The 18,957-nt window shown below is 40.3% G+C and overlaps 1 protein-coding gene across 3 annotated transcripts in view; it reads right to left on the bottom strand.

The window, feature by feature from the left end:
* The window catches only part of KDM5A (lysine demethylase 5A), a 47,978-nt gene that overhangs the window by 18,430 nt on the left and 10,591 nt on the right, over positions 1-18,957 (bottom strand). The window contains exons 6-18 of one of the 3 annotated variants that reach the window (XM_048300278.1): positions 18,092-18,197; positions 17,440-17,528; positions 14,332-14,490; positions 11,885-12,004; positions 10,631-10,789; positions 8,847-9,028; positions 7,131-7,293; positions 6,216-6,335; positions 4,804-4,998; positions 4,519-4,700; positions 4,127-4,251; positions 3,726-3,876; positions 877-991 (exon numbers count right to left, since the gene is read on the bottom strand). In XM_048300278.1, the coding sequence (XP_048156235.1) occupies positions 877-991; positions 3,726-3,876; positions 4,127-4,251; positions 4,519-4,700; positions 4,804-4,998; positions 6,216-6,335; positions 7,131-7,293; positions 8,847-9,028; positions 10,631-10,789; positions 11,885-12,004; positions 14,332-14,490; positions 17,440-17,528; positions 18,092-18,197 (1,866 nt within the window). Of the gene's footprint in view, positions 1-876; positions 995-3,725; positions 3,877-4,126; positions 4,252-4,518; positions 4,701-4,803; positions 4,999-6,215; positions 6,336-7,130; positions 7,294-8,846; positions 9,029-10,630; positions 10,790-11,884; positions 12,005-14,331; positions 14,491-17,439; positions 17,529-18,091; positions 18,198-18,957 lie in introns of all 3 variants that reach the window. The other 2 variants (XM_048300277.1, XM_048300279.1) reach the window with 2 other exon arrangements.

The following is an 18,957-nucleotide window of genomic DNA, read 5'->3' on the forward strand; positions in this document are numbered from 1 at the left end:
ACTTTTTTTAAATGTATGTTTGGCTATATAGCAGCAGCTGCACCTATGGTAATGTTCAGGATTTTAGGCCCTCTACACAACACTCGTAAAACTGTACAAGCAAAGCATACAGGTTAATAAGTGATTAACATACACCTCAAGAAGCATTTCTCTAGGCAAAAAAATCTTTGTTAAGGATGTTTCTTAAGGAGTTTTCTAGAAGTTGGTTAGTAGGTGAAATACTATTTAGTATTTCATCACCAGTGACAGAGAAACAAATTAAGATTGCTGCTGAAAACACTTGCTATAATGCAGAGTGCCAGGATGATAAATGGTAATAGCAGCCAGGGGAATCAGCATGATCTGGATTACTTATTAGTCTAGATTCACTCACAGACAGGTGCAAAGATAAATATGAAGGGCAAGAGATGCAGGCCACGCATACAGATGAAGAAGGCTGTAGCCTGGAAAGCAAGGCTGAGATGTATTTACAGAATAACTGACAACGTGGCAGTGCTTTCCTGCTGCCCTGAGAAAGCACACCAGGGCAACCTTCAGAGGTTTCTACAAAAACATATAAAGGGTAGGATTCACCCAGAAACTTCACCTCTGCAGAGAGCATTAATGATGATGGAATAAGAGTAACCAGTTCAGAGATTTAAAACTGGGCTGCCTGGACAGTGACAGGGGAAGGGGATCTTATATCTTTGTTTCGCTGCACCACCACATCTGACAATGCCTGTTGCAGCAGGCACCTTAAAAAAGTGCACATATTTACAACAGAAGCTTTTCATCTCCACTCCAGGCAAAATTATCTGTTAAAAAAAACCATACTACCATAAATCCAGAACAAAGTTAAAAAGCACAACATTATCAGAGCAGCAGATGCAATCTTACCTTTACTTGTCGGGCCTGGCTGATAACACACGGCAAGCTGAACAACTGCTGCACAAATGCTTTAAGCTCCTCCATAGTCAGCTTGGTCCGTGTCCTTCCACTGTCTTGGCTCACTCTGCTGTACAAATGGGCATAATTAAGTATTAGGTGAGAGATAAGATGATGATCCTTGGATTTATTCAGGGACAGAAATTATCTATCAAGATTACTGAGAAGTTACCAAAAACATTTCATCACCTAAGAATTCAAAAAGACAAACTTAACCCAAACTGAACAAAAATTCCAAAAACTTGAAAACAAGATTTAATACAATTTCCCTAAGCACCTTCAGGATAATTTACCCTGCCCTTTGGGGGTACCATTGTCTAGATGACTTTCAAACTGCTACAAACAGGTAAAAGAATTTAACCCCATAAAGTTTGCTTTAGGCAGCTCAGAAGTTGATTGCCATGCCAGGCACTGACAAGAAGTCTGAGATATGTGACAGCAACAAGTTCCCAACACAAGTCTTATTTTCTAGTGCTTTCTCTCTTGTAGCAGAGAACTGCTGAAACCAGCCTTGCAACAGAGGACTGCTATTGAGCGGGCCAGGTTCTGCAAAGACATTTCCATTAAATAGCACTCAAAGCAAGTGTAACGAGCCCACTGAATGGGGTAAAACACTTAAAGTGACACACTGCACAAATTAAATACTTAGTGTACAGATCACTGGCAGGCACAACTTCCCAAGTACAACAGATTTCAAATACTGAAGAGCTGTTCCCTGCTAACAAGTCTACAATTTAATACTACAGAAACAGTAAAGAAAAACAGTGGACTTACATAAAACTGTAAATGTAAAATTAGATTAATGATCGAATATAATTACACACCAGTTAAACCTCAGAGTGGAAGAAAGAATCCTGCAGGCTTTGACTTGCTCCAACAGACAGTAAGGAGACCTGCTGTGCCCCCAAAATCCCTGAGTGAGGGCAAACAGGGTACAGGGCTCCAAGGGACAGGACTGTGAGAGGGCACACTCAGCAGTGTCACACTGGCATGCTGGCCCTAGCCCAACCACAGACTGCCACAGCACAAGATGCTGCACAAAAAGGTACAACTATCCCTACCTGTGGAAACTCACATCTTCCAGGAGAAGGCAAAGATCTAGGAGTACAATATTGCACACAACTTCACAGCTTCACATTATTCATTTTTTGGGTTTATTCATGAGATGGCTAAGGCACAGATTTTCTTTTGCTCATCTGACCATGAGTTTATTGCTGCATTAACCCCTGCCAAATTACTCTGTGTGAACACTTGTTTTTAATTTGCCTTTTTAATAACCTTATCCTTTCTGTAAATGTGATCCTTCTCCAGGTGTTAAATATGAACATAAATGTTACAGAAGCAGCTGAATTTGACCTTTATAATTACACTGCCTAGCACTGTTCAAAGAAGTTTCAAAATCTTCCTCAAACCTCAATTTTGTAAGATATTTTTAGTTAGCATACAACAGTCCTCAAATGTATATACAAGTCCTTTTTTTGCCTCATAAAATTCTTTTATCTTTAGATCAGACACGACACTGAAAGTTGCTGAATCTTTCTACCCCTTGTCCTTCTTGGGGTAGTTCCAGAAGCCCACCAAATCATTAACTGAAGAGTTATTTCTTCTTACATATATATAATGATATCTATCTATCTATCTCAGCAACTGAAGGACTGTTGAGAGAGGGCTGACATACTCCAACAGCAGGAGGAAGAGGAGGAAGCAGCAACAGACCAGGAAGTCCTGGGAGCTACCAAAATAACTGAAGTTCACTAGAACAGGGCAATGCAACCCCTGTCATGCTGCTTCCCTTGCCTAGGCCAGAGTTCTAAGTGAAAAATACTTCGAAAGCAGTAGGGTCCTACAACCAATAAAAAACAAACAGGAGAGCCTTCTTTAGCCTCCAAATACAGAAAAAAAGCTTCTCTATTGTGTATTAGCTTTCCAGTTGGAAGATTGTTACACTTGGATCTGTGGTGCAACTAACATTTTAGTATTTTTAACTCTCTCAGAAAGTCTTACGTAATACACAAAAACCACACACACAAGAAATACAACCAACTATTAAACCAAATCTTATCAACAGAGGAACTGCAGGCTACATAAATTTACCATACAACTGCTGCCACAAGACTTATGGTCACCTCATCGAATTATTTTCTAGGGGACTTTTATTCAGTGCACAAAACATACAGGAGAGAGGAAAGAACGTGCTCCTGAAAGCTCATGAGAGCAGAACAAGGCCCACATCCAGCACACTGCTGAGGCAGGGCCAGGGGACAGAGTAACACTGAGGCAGCCACAGGCAACAGAGAGAACCAAGGGAGTTACACTGCCCCAAGTCACTGAGGCAAGCCACTACTTTTCAGCCACACATCACTGCCTCCCACGGTCCTTCCCAAGAAGTAACAGATTGGCTCAAGCTGTGGACTGTTCTTGCTCTCTGTACTGCTGTGCTCCCCCAGATCCTTTTGTCACAAACACCCAAAGTCCAAACTTTCCTTACATTTTTACCTCTAGCTGTCTTTCCCTACAACTCCCCCACACGTTCAGTGAAATACTTCATCAGCAATCAAACACAACTTCTCCAAAGGATTTCACATTTCAGTACATAAGTCAGCTGACACTCCAACTAAGTCCACTTCTCTGGCCCTTTGTGCCACTGTATCTGCCTCCTCCCCTCCCTACCTCTTCATGAGTCACAGCACTAAGGAAAGGAAACACTGAACGAAGTTTGCACACAGGGTTCTTAACTCTTCCAAGTTCAACAAAGTAACAAAGAGACAGATGGAAGGCACTGAAAAAAATGCCTATCCTACCTGTGTTTTTGCTTTTTGCTCAGAAGGAGCTGAGCTACTGAAGCACAGGTCTCTGCTTCTTTCACAGCATCTCGGAGCCTGCGGAAAAGATCATTCTCCGGGTATTTCCTGTCTTCAGCATCCTCCAACATTACTCTCAGCTCAATCACATCTGTAATAAGAGTACATAAATAATTTGTATGTGAAAACAAGAGAGATTTTAGATTGCTTCAAAGGCCTTCAATCAAGGTTCCAACAGGGTAGTTCAATTTGAAATACACAATGGTAATTTGCATTATACTCTTGCATTAGCTCATTTCTTTTTTCCAATACCCAAAACACAGTATTTCTCTCATTCAATGAGAGCAAAGAACAAATGTAGGAGTTTCAGGACATCCTATTAAGAATGACAGAAGTCTGACCTTTCTTGTGGTTGAGATTGGCAGACAGAGCCTCTGTAACTCTACTGACCCAAGTGTCGTAAGACTGTGCCCTCACTTTCACTCCATACAACAAAGAAGGAAGGTCTTCTAGTGGATAGCGGTACCTGAAGGTGTGGAAAGAGAAGACAGAGAAAGTATTAATGCCCACATGAAAGTCAGGGTATTGCTAATATTGAGGTTTTCCAGCTACAACAAGGCCAGAAAAACAGAACACATACAATACCTGTTTGCCTGAGAACCAAGAAACAAAGAGGATAAAAATACTCCTTAAGGAAGAGAGGAAGAGGAGTGTGACCAAATGTATTTGGCCACTGGTCTACAGCAACCTATTAGATATGGAAGAAAAGTAGACAAAAAAAAATCCTGTGTACCTCAGACACTTCTTCTGCATGGGACAGGGACATAAATCAGAGGGATGGTATAAGCACACCAGGCGCTCGGGATTACAGGAACATGTAAGAGCTGACAAGAAGCACGTGGTTCTGCAAGCTGTGCACTGACGTTCATCATCTGGAACCAGTTCAAACACCTCTTCTTCAGACATCAACACTCCCTGACAAAAAAAATTAGCCACTTGCTCAAAAATTCTAATGCAAGCAGGGGAAGAGGGAAGAAAAAGTTCTTTTGCAAGCAAAGGGTTGTCTCTTATTACTCACCATCTGCACAACAGACTCCCTCAGCCGTGTCTCTTCCTCTATCAACAGAGTCATCTCCTTGCAGACCATGGCAGCCAACCCAACATCCAGGCACTCTGGATCTGCAGCCATCTTGAAGATCAGCTCTTCGTGGGAGAAAACACAGTGACGTCCCAGCCTTCGGTAGTGGCTCACACACTGACGTCCAATGGGAAGCTACAGAAAACCACACCATCATCATCCTGGGAAAAAATCATCTCTTAGCTTCCATTTTCCTTCCTTTGTCAAAAACTGGGAAAAGACTGAGACTAAGAGTTGTATTTGATGGGACAGAGAAATTTGTAACAACCTTAAATCATGTCACAGATGAGGAGAAAGAGGGTATCAATGCTGGGGAGAGGCATCTTCCATAACCTTACACACCTAACTTACAGACAAAAGTTTAAGAGTAGTCCTAAGCTCTTTTTACTTCCAGTGGCAAGAAACTGGCACCAAAAAGAAGTCATCTGGTCTACACCAAGGTGAAAACATTGCCCTGTGGATATTACTGTGTGGAATGTCGATGTCCAAGCATAAGATTCCTAGTTAACCAAAACTGGTATCACTCATTTTGTGCCTTTTAAAGCAAAAAGCAGCTAAATGGATTTGCCACGCATATTTCTGGTTACATTTTGCATAAGCAAAGGAAATTTCATGTGGCTGGCGCAAGTTTAGCAGTTTTTCACAGAGGTTACACACATATTACATCATGAGCACCGGAGAAAAAAAAAAGAGCACTAACACACTGCCAGTCCTGCAGACAATTTTTCTGGTAAGTGAATATACGCCTCTGAAAAAGGGCTAAAATTTCCATTTGTAGTTTAAAAAACAAAGCTAGAGATAGATAAACTAGAGATGAGATCATAACTTCCAACTGTAAACCCTGGATAGTAACAGAACACTCCTTTGACAATTTCCTGAGCAATCCACGTGAGCTATGCACTGGTGTGGCACAGCTATTAGAACAGCCCTAACATGATTAAAAGGCACAATGAGCTGCCACAAAGGAGGAATGAAGACTGTCATAAGCCCATCTCCAACACTCAAATGACAACAGCACTTCAAGACAGGACACAGACCTGTAACAAATTCAGAAAGCGGCATCACAGAAATACTAGCTAAAGGTACCGTGAGATGCCACTTTTTGGTTAATCAGCAATTAAAAAGGAAGAACATGCACCAAAGTTTCAGTCTGAAGTTGCCTAAAATTATGTGCTCACCAAAATTACTTTGTATAATGGAAACTTCCCTCAGTTTCTAACTGCTGTCCCAAGAACTATAAACATAAAATACACTATTTAACTGAAAAAACTACTCAGGTAGTTAAGCTACTAGCATATCACTTTCAAAGGTCACTGACCAGAGACATAGCAAATATATACAAAAGAACAGACCCAGTCAGCAGTGCAGAAGTTCACAGCTTCAGCAAAGTTATATCCCTGGTTAAATCCAGAGTGATAAGCACGAGGAAAGGTCACAACAAACTCGCCAGCACACTGATTGGTCCTGAAAACCTAATAAAGGAAGGATAAAGGAAAGAAAAAATATGTAACGTGCAACAGCTTAAGACACAAAAGAGCAAGATGTTTGAACACCACTTTCTGTACCCACAGAACACTACAGGCAACACAGCTAACCCAACAGTGGTAAGGATTGTTTCTGCCTTCTTAACGTGAATACTCAATTTACAGCCTTATTCAAAAAAAGCTGAATATATAAGCCAACAGTTGGAAATTGTCTTTACGAATCCCAAAAGGGATGTTTCTCTATCATCATTTAATCCATTGTACCACAAAGCACAAAAGCTTCTGGAAAAAAGTTTATGGTTTGCTTTGCTGGGGTATTTGCCAGGGAAGCAATTTATCCTGAGACAAAAGCAAATGACAGTGACTGCTGCTTAGGGAACTGCAGTCAATTATGTCTGGTCAGAAAACCATTTTGTAATGCTGAGATTTCTACTGAACATAAGACAAGGATTTTACTGTCAAAAGCTTTTAAAGGCATTTCATACAAACTTGCTGTTACAAGATTTTTTTTTATTAAAAATTAAGTGTAATACACAGTGTACGCTTGCTCTAGAAAGTATTTTATGTAGGAAGCTTGGCACACTCACTTCTATTTCCTGGTTAGTCTAGGGAAGAGTCTAGAAAACAGCTTTAAAAAACACCCTGTAAGTAATGAATATGCAAATGCCCACCATACAAATTCTTCAGAGTTATGCCAAACCATTGTTATACAAATCTGGCAGAGAAGGAAAGAAAGAGAGCACACAGAAGTACTTATGTAAGAAATGCTTGTGTGCTACTCACTGGTACGCCATGTTCCATCAGCACATTGGGGTTCATAATAGTGACCAGCTGGTGCAGGAGATCAGGCTGGGATTCAAACAGCTCAGGAGCCAATTCCTTCATCACATCTTCCAGCTGCTCTGCTGCATGAGAGGGCACACCATACCATGTCTTCGGCTCTCCCCTACCAAAACACAAGCACAGGAAGGAACACAATGAGAGGGAACTGATGGCACCACCCAGCTGCAAAGCACACCTCACAGCCAGCAGCACTGTCCTCATAAGCCACTTCACATCTAGATTAAAAAAGTGTCTTTAAATCAACAAGCATCTTCTCCAGGACATACTATTCTAATCTGAAAAAGCAGTTACAGTCCAACACAATTCTCAACGTACCTGACAGTAGATTTACCTTGACAAGCCTAACATGGAACATAATTGTCACTTACCATGCTCCAGAGGGGTAAAATGGGCAATTATTTTCCTTCAGAAAGAAGGAATTAAGTTTAATAAATAAAAGCTTGGCTGTCACAGCTACAGTTTAAGAGAGCTCATGGTATTCCTCCACTCAGTTAGGCTTGGAGGAGTCATATTCCTAAAACCAACAGAACAGTGTACCAGCCATGGGAGTAAAACACATGCAATCTTTCTAATACTCACAACTAATTACTAAAAACCTGTGATCCACTGGACTATTAAGATGAAAAATGCCAAATAACAGGGATTAGTTAAGTACAAGGTCACAAAAATATTAACAAGACCAAAACTAAACAAATCATTACTCAAGCACTATCCCAGTCCTTTCTTAACCAAGATAAACGATGATGACCCAGCATCTGCAGTGCTGGGATGCGTTTTCAGAAGGCATTTCAGTCCGGACTTGGCGTCCCGCGGCTCCGCGGATGCGCTCCCGCAGCGCGCAGAGCGGCGTTCCCGCGGGCTGCAGCGCCGCCTGCTGGCAGCGCCCGGCCCCGCAGCGCCGGCAGGAAACCAGCGGCCCTGCTGAGCCCGCGGATCAGAGCTCGCCAGCAAACCTGCTCCTCCGCAGAGGCGCAACTACGGCCTGAACGCCAGCAGCTCATCTCTCCCAGGTGTCCAGCAAACTTCCTGACGATTCCCACAGCTCCCCCTGTCCTCCGCCTGCTCCACTCACTGCAACAGAGTCTGATGGACTGGGAAGACTGCAATGCCCATAGTTAATCTGGCACGAGTCTTCTCTTCAAACACAAAAGCTGAACACCACAACAGTTCCAGGACTGTTCCAAAAGGCAGAATTACCTCCAAATTTCTCTTTACGAGTATTTCCGTGTATACGTGGATCTGCTGCTGAACAGTCAGCTCTGATGCCTCTATAAGCCATGAGACAGCAGACTCCACTTCCAGCACAGACACATCCCAAGTTTAAATCATAAAGCAGTGAACCAGTGAACTCAAACTCAGTTCTAAACAAAAAATCTTTTTTAAAAAAGATGGGACCCTGTAAAGCATGATTTTACAGTGACACTGGAACGCTGGCCACAGAAGAATATTTCATCAGTTAATGAAAAGCTGTAATGTGCTTTAAAAAGTATCTGTATTCACTTTCAACGAGCCACAGCTGAGAATATGGACCACTCATCACATTTAGCTTTTTGTTTACAAATGTCCTCAGTGTGCAGAGGCACTTTCAAGCAGAACTAAAATTTTCCTAAAGCAAACAGGGCAGCGTAAGGGAGATGCACAAAGGACAGCCCATACCAGTGCAGGTAGTTGATGGAATAGCTCCAGTGGTCTTCAATATGCCAGCAAAACGAGGAGAAGCACATCCCTACGTACAGCCAGGGAACCTTCATGCCAGAGATGTCTGCATTGATGTGAGCAAGGACTGACTGTTCTAGAATGGGCATGTTGTTCAAGTTCCAACCAGAGAGAGCATAATCCTGCCAAAAGGAGGAGAAAATCTGAACAAATCAGAAGAACATAATGACACCAAGTCCAGAAAAGGAAATTACAGATGAAAACATCAGCCTATCCATTTCTATAGAAGATAGTGGGGTATTTCCTGCAACAATGAAACATCAAAACCAGAAATAATTCCTTAAATACCTTAGTCATCAAATAATCACACCAAGATTTTAATACCAGTCCTAATATTTCAATGTAGCCCATCTTCTTTGGATCAAGGCTTAAAACAGTTAGGTTTTGATTTCTTCCCCATCACAAGACTGCAGGTTTCATGCTTTCCTGGTGAAACAAAATACCAGCAACACCAGCAGAAGAACTAAAGCTAGAAGTCTTCAATAATATAGGACAATTTTAACTTGTAAACAATGCAGTGAATCTCATGTTATTATTTCAGCTATTCTAACACTCATTTTACCACGCTGTAGTTTACATTGATCTACTTTACAGATTACTTTAGAAAGCTTTCTCAAGGCAAGAAATTCCTACGTGCTCATTTTTGAGAGGACAACATCACCTGTTAAGCACTCTCACCTTTACTTTCAAATACACACAATTTGTGCAAAAAATTATAATCCAGGCAACCTTGAAAGCCCACTACTGTGCTTTAACATTAATTTACTTTCCACTTTTACAAAAGCTATAAGCAGAGATCGACTGGCATTTTAGATATATCCCATAGCTGCTGAAAGGACCGGTCAGGCCCTCAGCTCAGCCAAACACTGCTGCCGTTTCCTTTGCTCTGACACTACAAACACATTGCAGTGAGTCAGAAGACTTAAGTGATCTGGTTAAGAAATTTTTTAAGTGACTACCTTCATACAAATAGCTAAACAATGAGTGCTGACTCATAAAGCAGCTACACAACCACTGCACAGCCAACAAAGGTACACACAGGAAGGTGCAGGAATGGGTGGAAGGCAACAGTGAGCAGGATTACCTCTTCCAGTGAGCAGTATAAATTGATTTGGGGCTGTGTAATCAGGAAACCACACCTTTATTATATCTGAATTTAAGCATACAAGCAGCAAGAAAATTGCTTTGCTACAGTAAGGTCTGAGGGAAAATAGGTAATATACTTACCAGATGTTCTTTATAAAATTGTTTATAACTGAACACTGTATCTACATCTTTTCATTCTTATGGTATGCACAGAGAAACAAGCTAAATCAAATTAGTTTGTTTCACCCATTAAGAACCTACTAAGGAGGACAGAATCATGTTTCTGTAGCTAACTCTATAATGAAAAGGTTTGAAACAAGAAAGAAAGATTATTTTTAAAGAGTCTCCTCATATTCAGACAAACTGTAACAACTTGCACATCTTTGCCTGCTAAGATTAAGTGATAGAAAACAGGAGTGACTTAAACCATGAAACAAACCTTGATTATCAGCAACCAGATCCGTAAAAGAACCTCAAATATCAGATTAATGCCCCGCTCAAAAGGAATGTTTAGTACATGCAAAAGCCTGAAACAATTTCTTCATGAAAAAATCCGCACTGATTTCTGACCTAAATTCTTAATGTGAAATCTCATGCAGAACAAAGAATGGGGTCAGTTTGCATATCCTTTTCCTCACCTCCTCCTCTGGCATCAGCTTTCGTCGGCCATCCTTCACTGGGAAGCCACTCCCAAAGTCCTTGGATGAGATGTCGGCCCCATATTCCACAATAACATCTTCTTCTATGCTGCTCACTAATCGCCAGAATTCTTTCTCTACCAGCTCAGTGGGAACCATCTGAAAGCAGAAGAGATGTTATGGTATGTGTAGATAACAAAAATTATCATTCAAGCAATAAATCACTGTTAACTCTCCATGAATTTTCATACACCAAAGGCGACTCCCCCTCTCCCCTCCATCTCTCCAAAGTCATAGTTTGGTCTGTATTCCTCCGTAGTGTCTGGAATGTTTCAGAAATAGGATACCACATCATGAGGGAAGGAACAGACAAAAAAGATGGAATCACCAGAAGTACAGCAAAAAAGGGGAAGAAGAGACAGCCAACAGAAATCAAGCAGCAAAGAGAACAAACCAGCATGCAAATTCCAAACTATTTCAGAGGATAATGACCAGGATCTCTAAACAAAAGTAAGGAAATTCAGATACAAAATTGTGTTCAGGAGTTTGATATTCGTATAACTCATCATCATTATTACATTTATGTATTTATTTATGAAGAATATTCTTAAAATAAGCTTTGTTCTATGTCCCAAAGTTGTATCATAAATTGGAGTCCTTAAAAGGTAGAGGCTTTAGCAAGAATGCCCATAAATTACCAAAGAACCATGAGAGCAGGAAGACCTTGGTGCTGCATGCAGTCCACAGGATAGTGGCACTGCACCAAAGCAGAAATGCTAGTTTTAAAAATGCTGCTGTGATGCAGAACAAAAAACACAAAATCCCTGTGATTATCAACCAGATTCAGTCTGACTTTTCTACAAGAAAATACTGTAAGAGGAAGGAAAACAAAGATTTATCCTCTGGACAAACTAAACCAAGACAAAAGGCATAGGAAGGGCAGGAGAAGGGCCCCTTTGCCACACAAGATCAAGATACTTAATTCAGTTTATCAAAAAGGGTAAGAACTTTAACTAGACTATGCCCAACACAGTAAACTCTAACAAGCAATAAAGCTGTCTGTCCACTGGAGGAAAAGGGTGAAACGAAGTTGAAATGAGACCAGATGCCAGCAAGCTAAATTATTTGTTTCCATGTTTGAAGCTTATGGTGCCTCTTTAAACAAGGCTAAGATGTCTTAGCAAAAATCCAGGATCAGCTGAAGCCTCTTCTCTTTTTCCCTTACAAGGAATCCCAACAAAAGCTGAAACTCACATGGACCGGCATGTTGAAATAATCAGACTTGAAGTTATCAGCCATTTCACCAAAGCTCTGGAGAGTATATTCCCTGACAGCTTGTTCAAATCCGAAGGCCTCACGGGGTTTGTTGCATTCCTAGGAGATAGAACACAGAAATACTGTTTCCTGCAGCAGACTCTGACACAGTTACATTTTTAGCAAAAAAGCCCTAGTGTCCATCTGAGTCCTTAGCCAGCACAATAAGCTACCAGTTTTGAGAGCTTTCGCAGCCGAGGCAGCCATACCACAACGGAAACAGAGCAGAATTAATGGCACAGAAGCTAATCTAACACTGTACCCCAGTGCTCCACACTTCTGCTTTCCTGTCCAAAGCTACATTTCATCGGCTACTGCTGCCAGCCACAGAGCAAGACTATGCACAAGATGCTTAGGCAGCCAGAGGACATTTCTGTAGACACACTGGATTCAAGCACCTGCAGAATAACTGCACAGGAACAAACCCCCAGGAGTTTCAGTCTTAACAAGTCAGCAAATCATAAAAAGATTTGACACTGTGAAAATATGTAAGAGGGAAGAGGAGAAAGGAAATTAGAACAAGGCAACACAGCCAACAACAGACATGGCCCATCTGACAGAAAACCTCCAAGTCTTTCACTGTTCTATCCCCATTCATCCCGAAAAGGCAAAACATACTGGTGTGCATTTCAGCTCCTCTCCCCACTCATTTCCAATGTGTCCTTCTCAGCACCTTCGAAACTGACACCATGTTTACATATACAAGCATATCAGAACACAAATATGATGTACAACAGCTTTTCAGTCATAAACAGGACTGGAAAGGAATTCATCAGTAGTTTCTCTTTTTTTCAAGAGGAACTATCCTTAGACTACTCCCAACATGTATCAAAGAGGTTCTTAAATGGAGCCTGCGACAGAGGATCTGCAACATCTGTGAACACTGTCAAACAGTGTTGACCTAAATACATATAAACAGCCCTTACCCTATTCTTCCCAGCTTCTGTTCCAGTACCCTGCCGTAAAATTACATTAAGCATCTGTGCAAAATTAACATCTAAAGTAAAAACTGAGGCAAAAAGTACCAGTGAATACTTCAAACATCTTTCTGCTGTTACCTGTTTACTCTCCAGTACGTATTAGAGCTATGAGCTTTCTCCTTCCACCTCTTACTCTCAGCATATTTCTGAAACTTTTCAAGTGTTTTCTGTATCATTTACCAGTAAAAACTTACTGGCACCTTATCTTTCCTGGGTTTGTCCCTGCCTATGTATTTTTGTTCGGTAACAATCTATCCCTGTTTTTACTAGCAACAGTGAAATTTGATTTGAGTTTCCACATTCTTAAACTGTTGCAGACACTCTATTTACTACCACAGCCTCTAAATTAACTCCATATTATATTGCTGCAGTTTGCTAATACTTCTTTATTGCTCCTTCTCAAGAGAAACTAAAGAATTAGGTTCATCCACTCTGTCAGCAGCAGCCCAATGGGAAGGTTTCATCTTCTCCCTTTCCTATGAATTTCCACCTCTCTTTAAGCAGCATTTGCCCGAATTCATCTGACCACCTCATCTCTCAGTGAAGGGTTAGAGCAGCAAGCTGATTCACCTCCTGTGGCTGCACAACTCTCCATCCACCACCACAAAGGAAGCAGCAGGAGCTGACACTTCGGAAGGGCATGGGGGGGAAATGGGCAGATAAACGTGTGCACAACTGCTCCTTCTGGAAAAAACACAGCCTGTTTCACAGAGTGAAAGCCAGCCTCATAATTACAGAGTTACAAACAGTAAGCTTCTTCCTCTGAATCTTGCATCTACCAACTTTCTGAGCTTGCAAAATTTGTTTCCTTAAGAAAAATACCAAGCCAATCAAGTGATGTTTGCTGTCTGGTAATCAATCATCTCTTGGAACTGGGTAGCTCTTCCTCCTTGAGTAATGAAATTCAACTAGCTTCCACTTTCAGAGCTTGAGCAGTTCCCTTTTTTAGACTAAACCAAATCTAAAATAGCTACAACAAAATTTGAAACTAGTTCTTTCACTTTCTGCTACAAGCTATTCTGAACAATGCTGTAACATCTTTCCAATAATCAAAGCTCCCTGTTATACCTAAATTTCATAGTTTACTTCATAGTTTACAAAATGTGTCATCATTATGTGGAAACATCCACTATAACCCTAGTTCTCACCCTAATTTCCCACTACCACATAATCAAATTGCGTTTCAGCTCTTAATATACCAAGGTCAAAGTTTTAGCTGTCACGTAACGAAGGCTGTGCCCAAGCTCTAGAAGGAATGTTTCTCTCTCTATGAATCATCAACCAAGATTCATGGCTCATCAAAACAAACTATGCATTCTACACAGATGGATCGCTGAACTGCTCTTCTTCTGATCTTTCCAGGTACAGAGGTGCACGTACAAAGCTGGAGTAGTTCTTGAACTGTACCTCAGCCACGCACTTTGGACATCTCCAGTCACCCTTGGGTACATCAGGAAGAGGAGGAATCAAGCAAAAAGTGTGATAGCTGTCATCACATCCATCACACAGTAGCAGTTTATCCTCATTATTCCCTCTACCACAAAATAAGCAAACATAGAGATCAACCTGTGAGGGGAAAAAAAAGAAGAAAAAAAGTTACAAGAAGTTTCTCACCCAGAGCCTGCCTTACTTAAGCTAAGGAACAAAGGATGATATCCCCAAGTCCAATATATGAACATTAACAATCTCCCCTGGTTTTTGAGATGCACTTGAAATCACAGATTATGTTTCATTCCCAAAGCAGCACTATGTGGGGGCAGGGGGACTTTGGGTGCTGCAAAATAACTATCCAGGTCAGCTGGACCATCTTTTGCTATTTAACTCGAGTAGCATCTCATTTATGTTATTCTAAAGCAAAGAGTAGGTTACAGTTTTTTAGAACTCCCTCTCTTCAGCCCTCTTATCGTGGAAAACAATTTAAACTAAATCTCTACAAAGACTGCATGGCTAAGGAAAATCTCAAAACAGTATTTCAGAAATACACACATCATCACTTGCAACAGTACAGTGATATCTTTGCAATGAAAAAGAGGTAACAAAATCCACAAACCTACAGATTTCAATCTAAAAATTCATGAGGAAGCGAAGGAAACCACATGTAAAGCTACCAACTTTTCTCATTTTTTCCAAAGCAAAGGATAAAAACTCCAAATGATAAGAGAAGTATTAATGCCAATACAATAGCAAACAATTTTTGAAAGTTGTTTGAGATAGTCTCTCAACAAGAACAACACTGACTGAGACACATTCTCTGGGGCCAGAGAGAAAACCACATGAAGAGGTTTCAAATTTTCTTTGCTGTTGCTTCCTGTATTGTGCAAAGAACTTTAATTAATATAAACATTTAATATAATACTGAAGAACTGTAACAATCTAAATGAAAAAAACCTGGGTATTACCTTATCATCGGTAAAAAGTTACGTATAAATGTTTACTAACAGCATGAACTTCATGAATGACACCTGCTCCAAATTCTGCTACTACTCCCACTGGCCCCTGGCAACTCAGGCTGTATTTCCTTCACACAGCTCAAAATAACACCAGAAGAGGTGGGGCTGCTTTTGGTGGGGTCTGTTAATTTAATCAAGATGTCACAAAAACATGTGCTTTTCAGCTGATTAGGCTCAGGTGGATTAAATACTTAATGACAAGCCCATCTCCAGTTACACCAGCCTAGTTAAGTATGCAACCTCCTAGCTGTGCAATAATATACTTAAGGAGACTGCTCAGGTTTCTTAAGAAACAATTTTAAAAAATAATGCAGTTCTACCCAGGGATGTATCATTTTCCCCTTTTTAAAAAAAAATCCATGCACTCACCCTCATGGAATATCATGTCTGTCCAAAACACCAAACCAGCTGCTTTTGTTGCAAGCACATAGAAGGGAGGGAGGGTATCTTAGCAGGCACCACAAGGTCCTCTTCCCAAAACTTAACAATGCATGAAAATGGCAATCCCAAGAGGAGACACTTTTATGGTACTCACTAGCTACCTCTCCCTGGTAATACCTTCTTCTCTCTAAATTCCTATTAACATATGCAACCTCTATGCTAGCATAAGTGATGATTTGCCAAATACAAAAACTGCACTGAAAGAGATATTCACAAGCAGCAGACCTGTGATTATGCAATAACCACAAAAAAGTCCTGCTAGCCATGTAATAAAACAGTGTAAGACTATGATGATGTATAACTATATGCATCAAGGGGAGAGGAGATAAAAAGGTGTATTTTATCTCCCAGTTAGTAATTCACCAAATAAAATCAATTTCATAGTTACCACTCTACAAAAAGATAAATAAATGATGGAGAAATACACAAAACTGCACCACAGTATTTTTCACACAGAAGTTATATGAGGTAAGTGCATCACCAGTGCATTTAGGACTGCTTTCCTTATCCAAGTATTTAAAAAAAAAAAAAAAAGCGTGGAACCAAATAGTACTAAGTCACAGAACTTCAAAAGATTAGTTACAGCAATACAGTTCCAAAACAACAAAACAACAGTTCTGTTGTTACAGCATTTTCATTTTCTCTTATAAATACTGGTTAAATGAAAACAGTAAGCAAATAATAGCTCTCCATTAAAAAAAAAAAAAAAAAAACCCAAAAAAACAAGAGACAAGACAAAATATTTTAAAATTTAAGCATAGTTAAAATTATCAAATGTATATGGCCTAGGAAAACCATATACTCAGAAGCAGTAGCACAACTGAAAAAATTCAAGTCACACAAATCCTAACTTATATGCAATGGCACAGTGATCTGGTTTTTAAATATCCAACTTCTCCCACTTTTCCTTCCCCCCACATAAAAATGTGATCACTAGAGTCTTTAGGTTGCCTTGGCCTTCCATGGCTGAAATTTAAAATAAGCTTTTGTAAGTGTTCTCAGGCTAAGAGAAAAAAGAACCACTGAATTCTAAGTGAAGAGTCTAATTCTTTAGACAATAAGAGCGCGGATCTTCGTTCATGGCTACGTACACACGTTAAGTTATGACACTTTAAAACTAGGAAGCCACATGCTATGAAAGACATGAAGAACAACTATACATTGCTTTTCCATGGACAAACATCAGAGCACTGAACATTTTATTTTTCCTATTCAAATTCAAAATACAAAAGACACAAAATGTGGAATTGCTAAGAACAAACCCCTGAAGTACTGGAGCACCTCAGAATGTCTTCTAAGGAAAAGAAGCAGTATTATAGCTGTCCTGCTAAGGGGAGCTCAAACAAAAACTGAACCACTGAAGGAATTCAAGCACATGGCAAGTATGATGAGCAAAAAGCTTCACACTGAAACAGCCTTCCTGCCCAAAAGATTCGAACAAAAGCCTAGAGCACAGATTGTTTTTCAAAATACTGTTCTTTCTTCCTGTAACACTATCACCTGCTGCAGCATGCACTCATTCATCTGTTGGAGGGGTGGGGGTTCTTTTAGGGGAAAAAGAAAAATCTTAGTAAATCAACCAAGTCTTTTCTATGAGAAATCACAGCAAAGGCACCAAACTTACGAAGTTGACAGAAAGAGTTCCTTTGCGCTGCCTCATCTGCATTCCAAATGCTTCTGATCTGGTTCCCTTGCGCCTTCGCGTCACCTCATCTTGAAGTAAAATGAAGTTAAATGCTATTAATATCACATCAAGATAGACTTAACTTGTAAAAACACCACAGATACTCAGCCTGGCACCCTGCCTTTCAGATCAGAAACTATTTAATAGTCCCAAGAAAGCAAAAGTGTCACGTTATACCTGGCCAATCTAAAATCAACAGGGATTAGCAAAAATGTAGTTTGCTCATCCTCACAGATGATCCCAATGGCCTCATGAAACACAGTGAATTACACTCCTAAGTTGTGCACTTTGCTGGCAGGATCAGTTTCAGTATTTTTAAATCCTGCTTTCCCTTTCAGTCACTCAGTTCATGGAACAGCTGCTTAATTGTTATTGTTACTATATAACACATAAAGAGCTGAAACTCTGCCAAGTTATATGAAGCAGAGTAATGAAATTCAGTAAATCTCTGTAAATCTCCCGTGAATAAAACCCTAGAACACGTAGCTTTCTTTTTCCAGTTTTGATTTGCTTTCTTCTTAATACTGTCTCTAGAGACACTCAGAAGATTTGACAGTCTCACTACAAAGCAAAGAGCCCAAGATTTAATTACCCTCTTTATCCTTTGCTCCCAATGCCAGTCCCATCATCTTGGGTCCAGCTCCAAAGATCTGCAGTTTCTTTAGTTCAGTGTTTCTACTCATTTCTCCTGCCTCTGCCTAAAAATAAAAACAAGACCACATCAGCACAAACCACCAGTATTTCCCCTCCAGGTTTCTTCACAATTTGTTTCTATTCCACTCTCCCACAATATTTACTCATCAAAAGAAGCAGGACTGAAAAAATACCATCTTCTGTTCCTAAGGCAAATGGAGTAAGAGACAGAACTTTTGTCCCAAATTTTCAAAATTATTTCCTATCTAATATTACAAATCAACTATAAGAAGTCACCTTTACACCAAATAAAAGAACTGGGTTTCTCATTTTGCAAAAAATAAGAATGCCAGAGCAACTTTTTCCAAAATCACTATGATTCAGTCAAGTGCCTGGATTTTAATGATGTTTCAACAAGATTTCCTTATGTGCTTCCTTGAGTAGAAACATCCACACAACACTAATGAGTTCCAACCAGCTTCCTTAAGCTTGGCTGCTTCTGGGCTTATTTGTGATGAAATGTTGTGAGTACAACTCAGATCACAGCTACTCATGTTGCAAGCTCAAAATCAGAGGTAAAAAGACCCATTTGGTGACAGCTCCATGCCCCTGCCAGCGATGTTTCCCGAAGCGTTCTGCTCAAATGAACTTCATTCTGTTTCCCATTACTGACCTACCTCATTTTCTCACATCACGGCCATTAATCTAACAAGAACAAAAAGAAGAAAATATTCTGCTTTCATCTGCAACACAATCACCCTGGCATTTTTCTTTATGTTGCCTCCTTATACTTTGAAAAATCTCTCTGATGTGGTATAGAAGGCC

Source organism: Corvus hawaiiensis, chromosome 4, assembly GCF_020740725.1.
Source record: "Corvus hawaiiensis isolate bCorHaw1 chromosome 4, bCorHaw1.pri.cur, whole genome shotgun sequence".
Taxonomy (NCBI): Eukaryota; Metazoa; Chordata; class Aves; order Passeriformes; family Corvidae; genus Corvus; species Corvus hawaiiensis.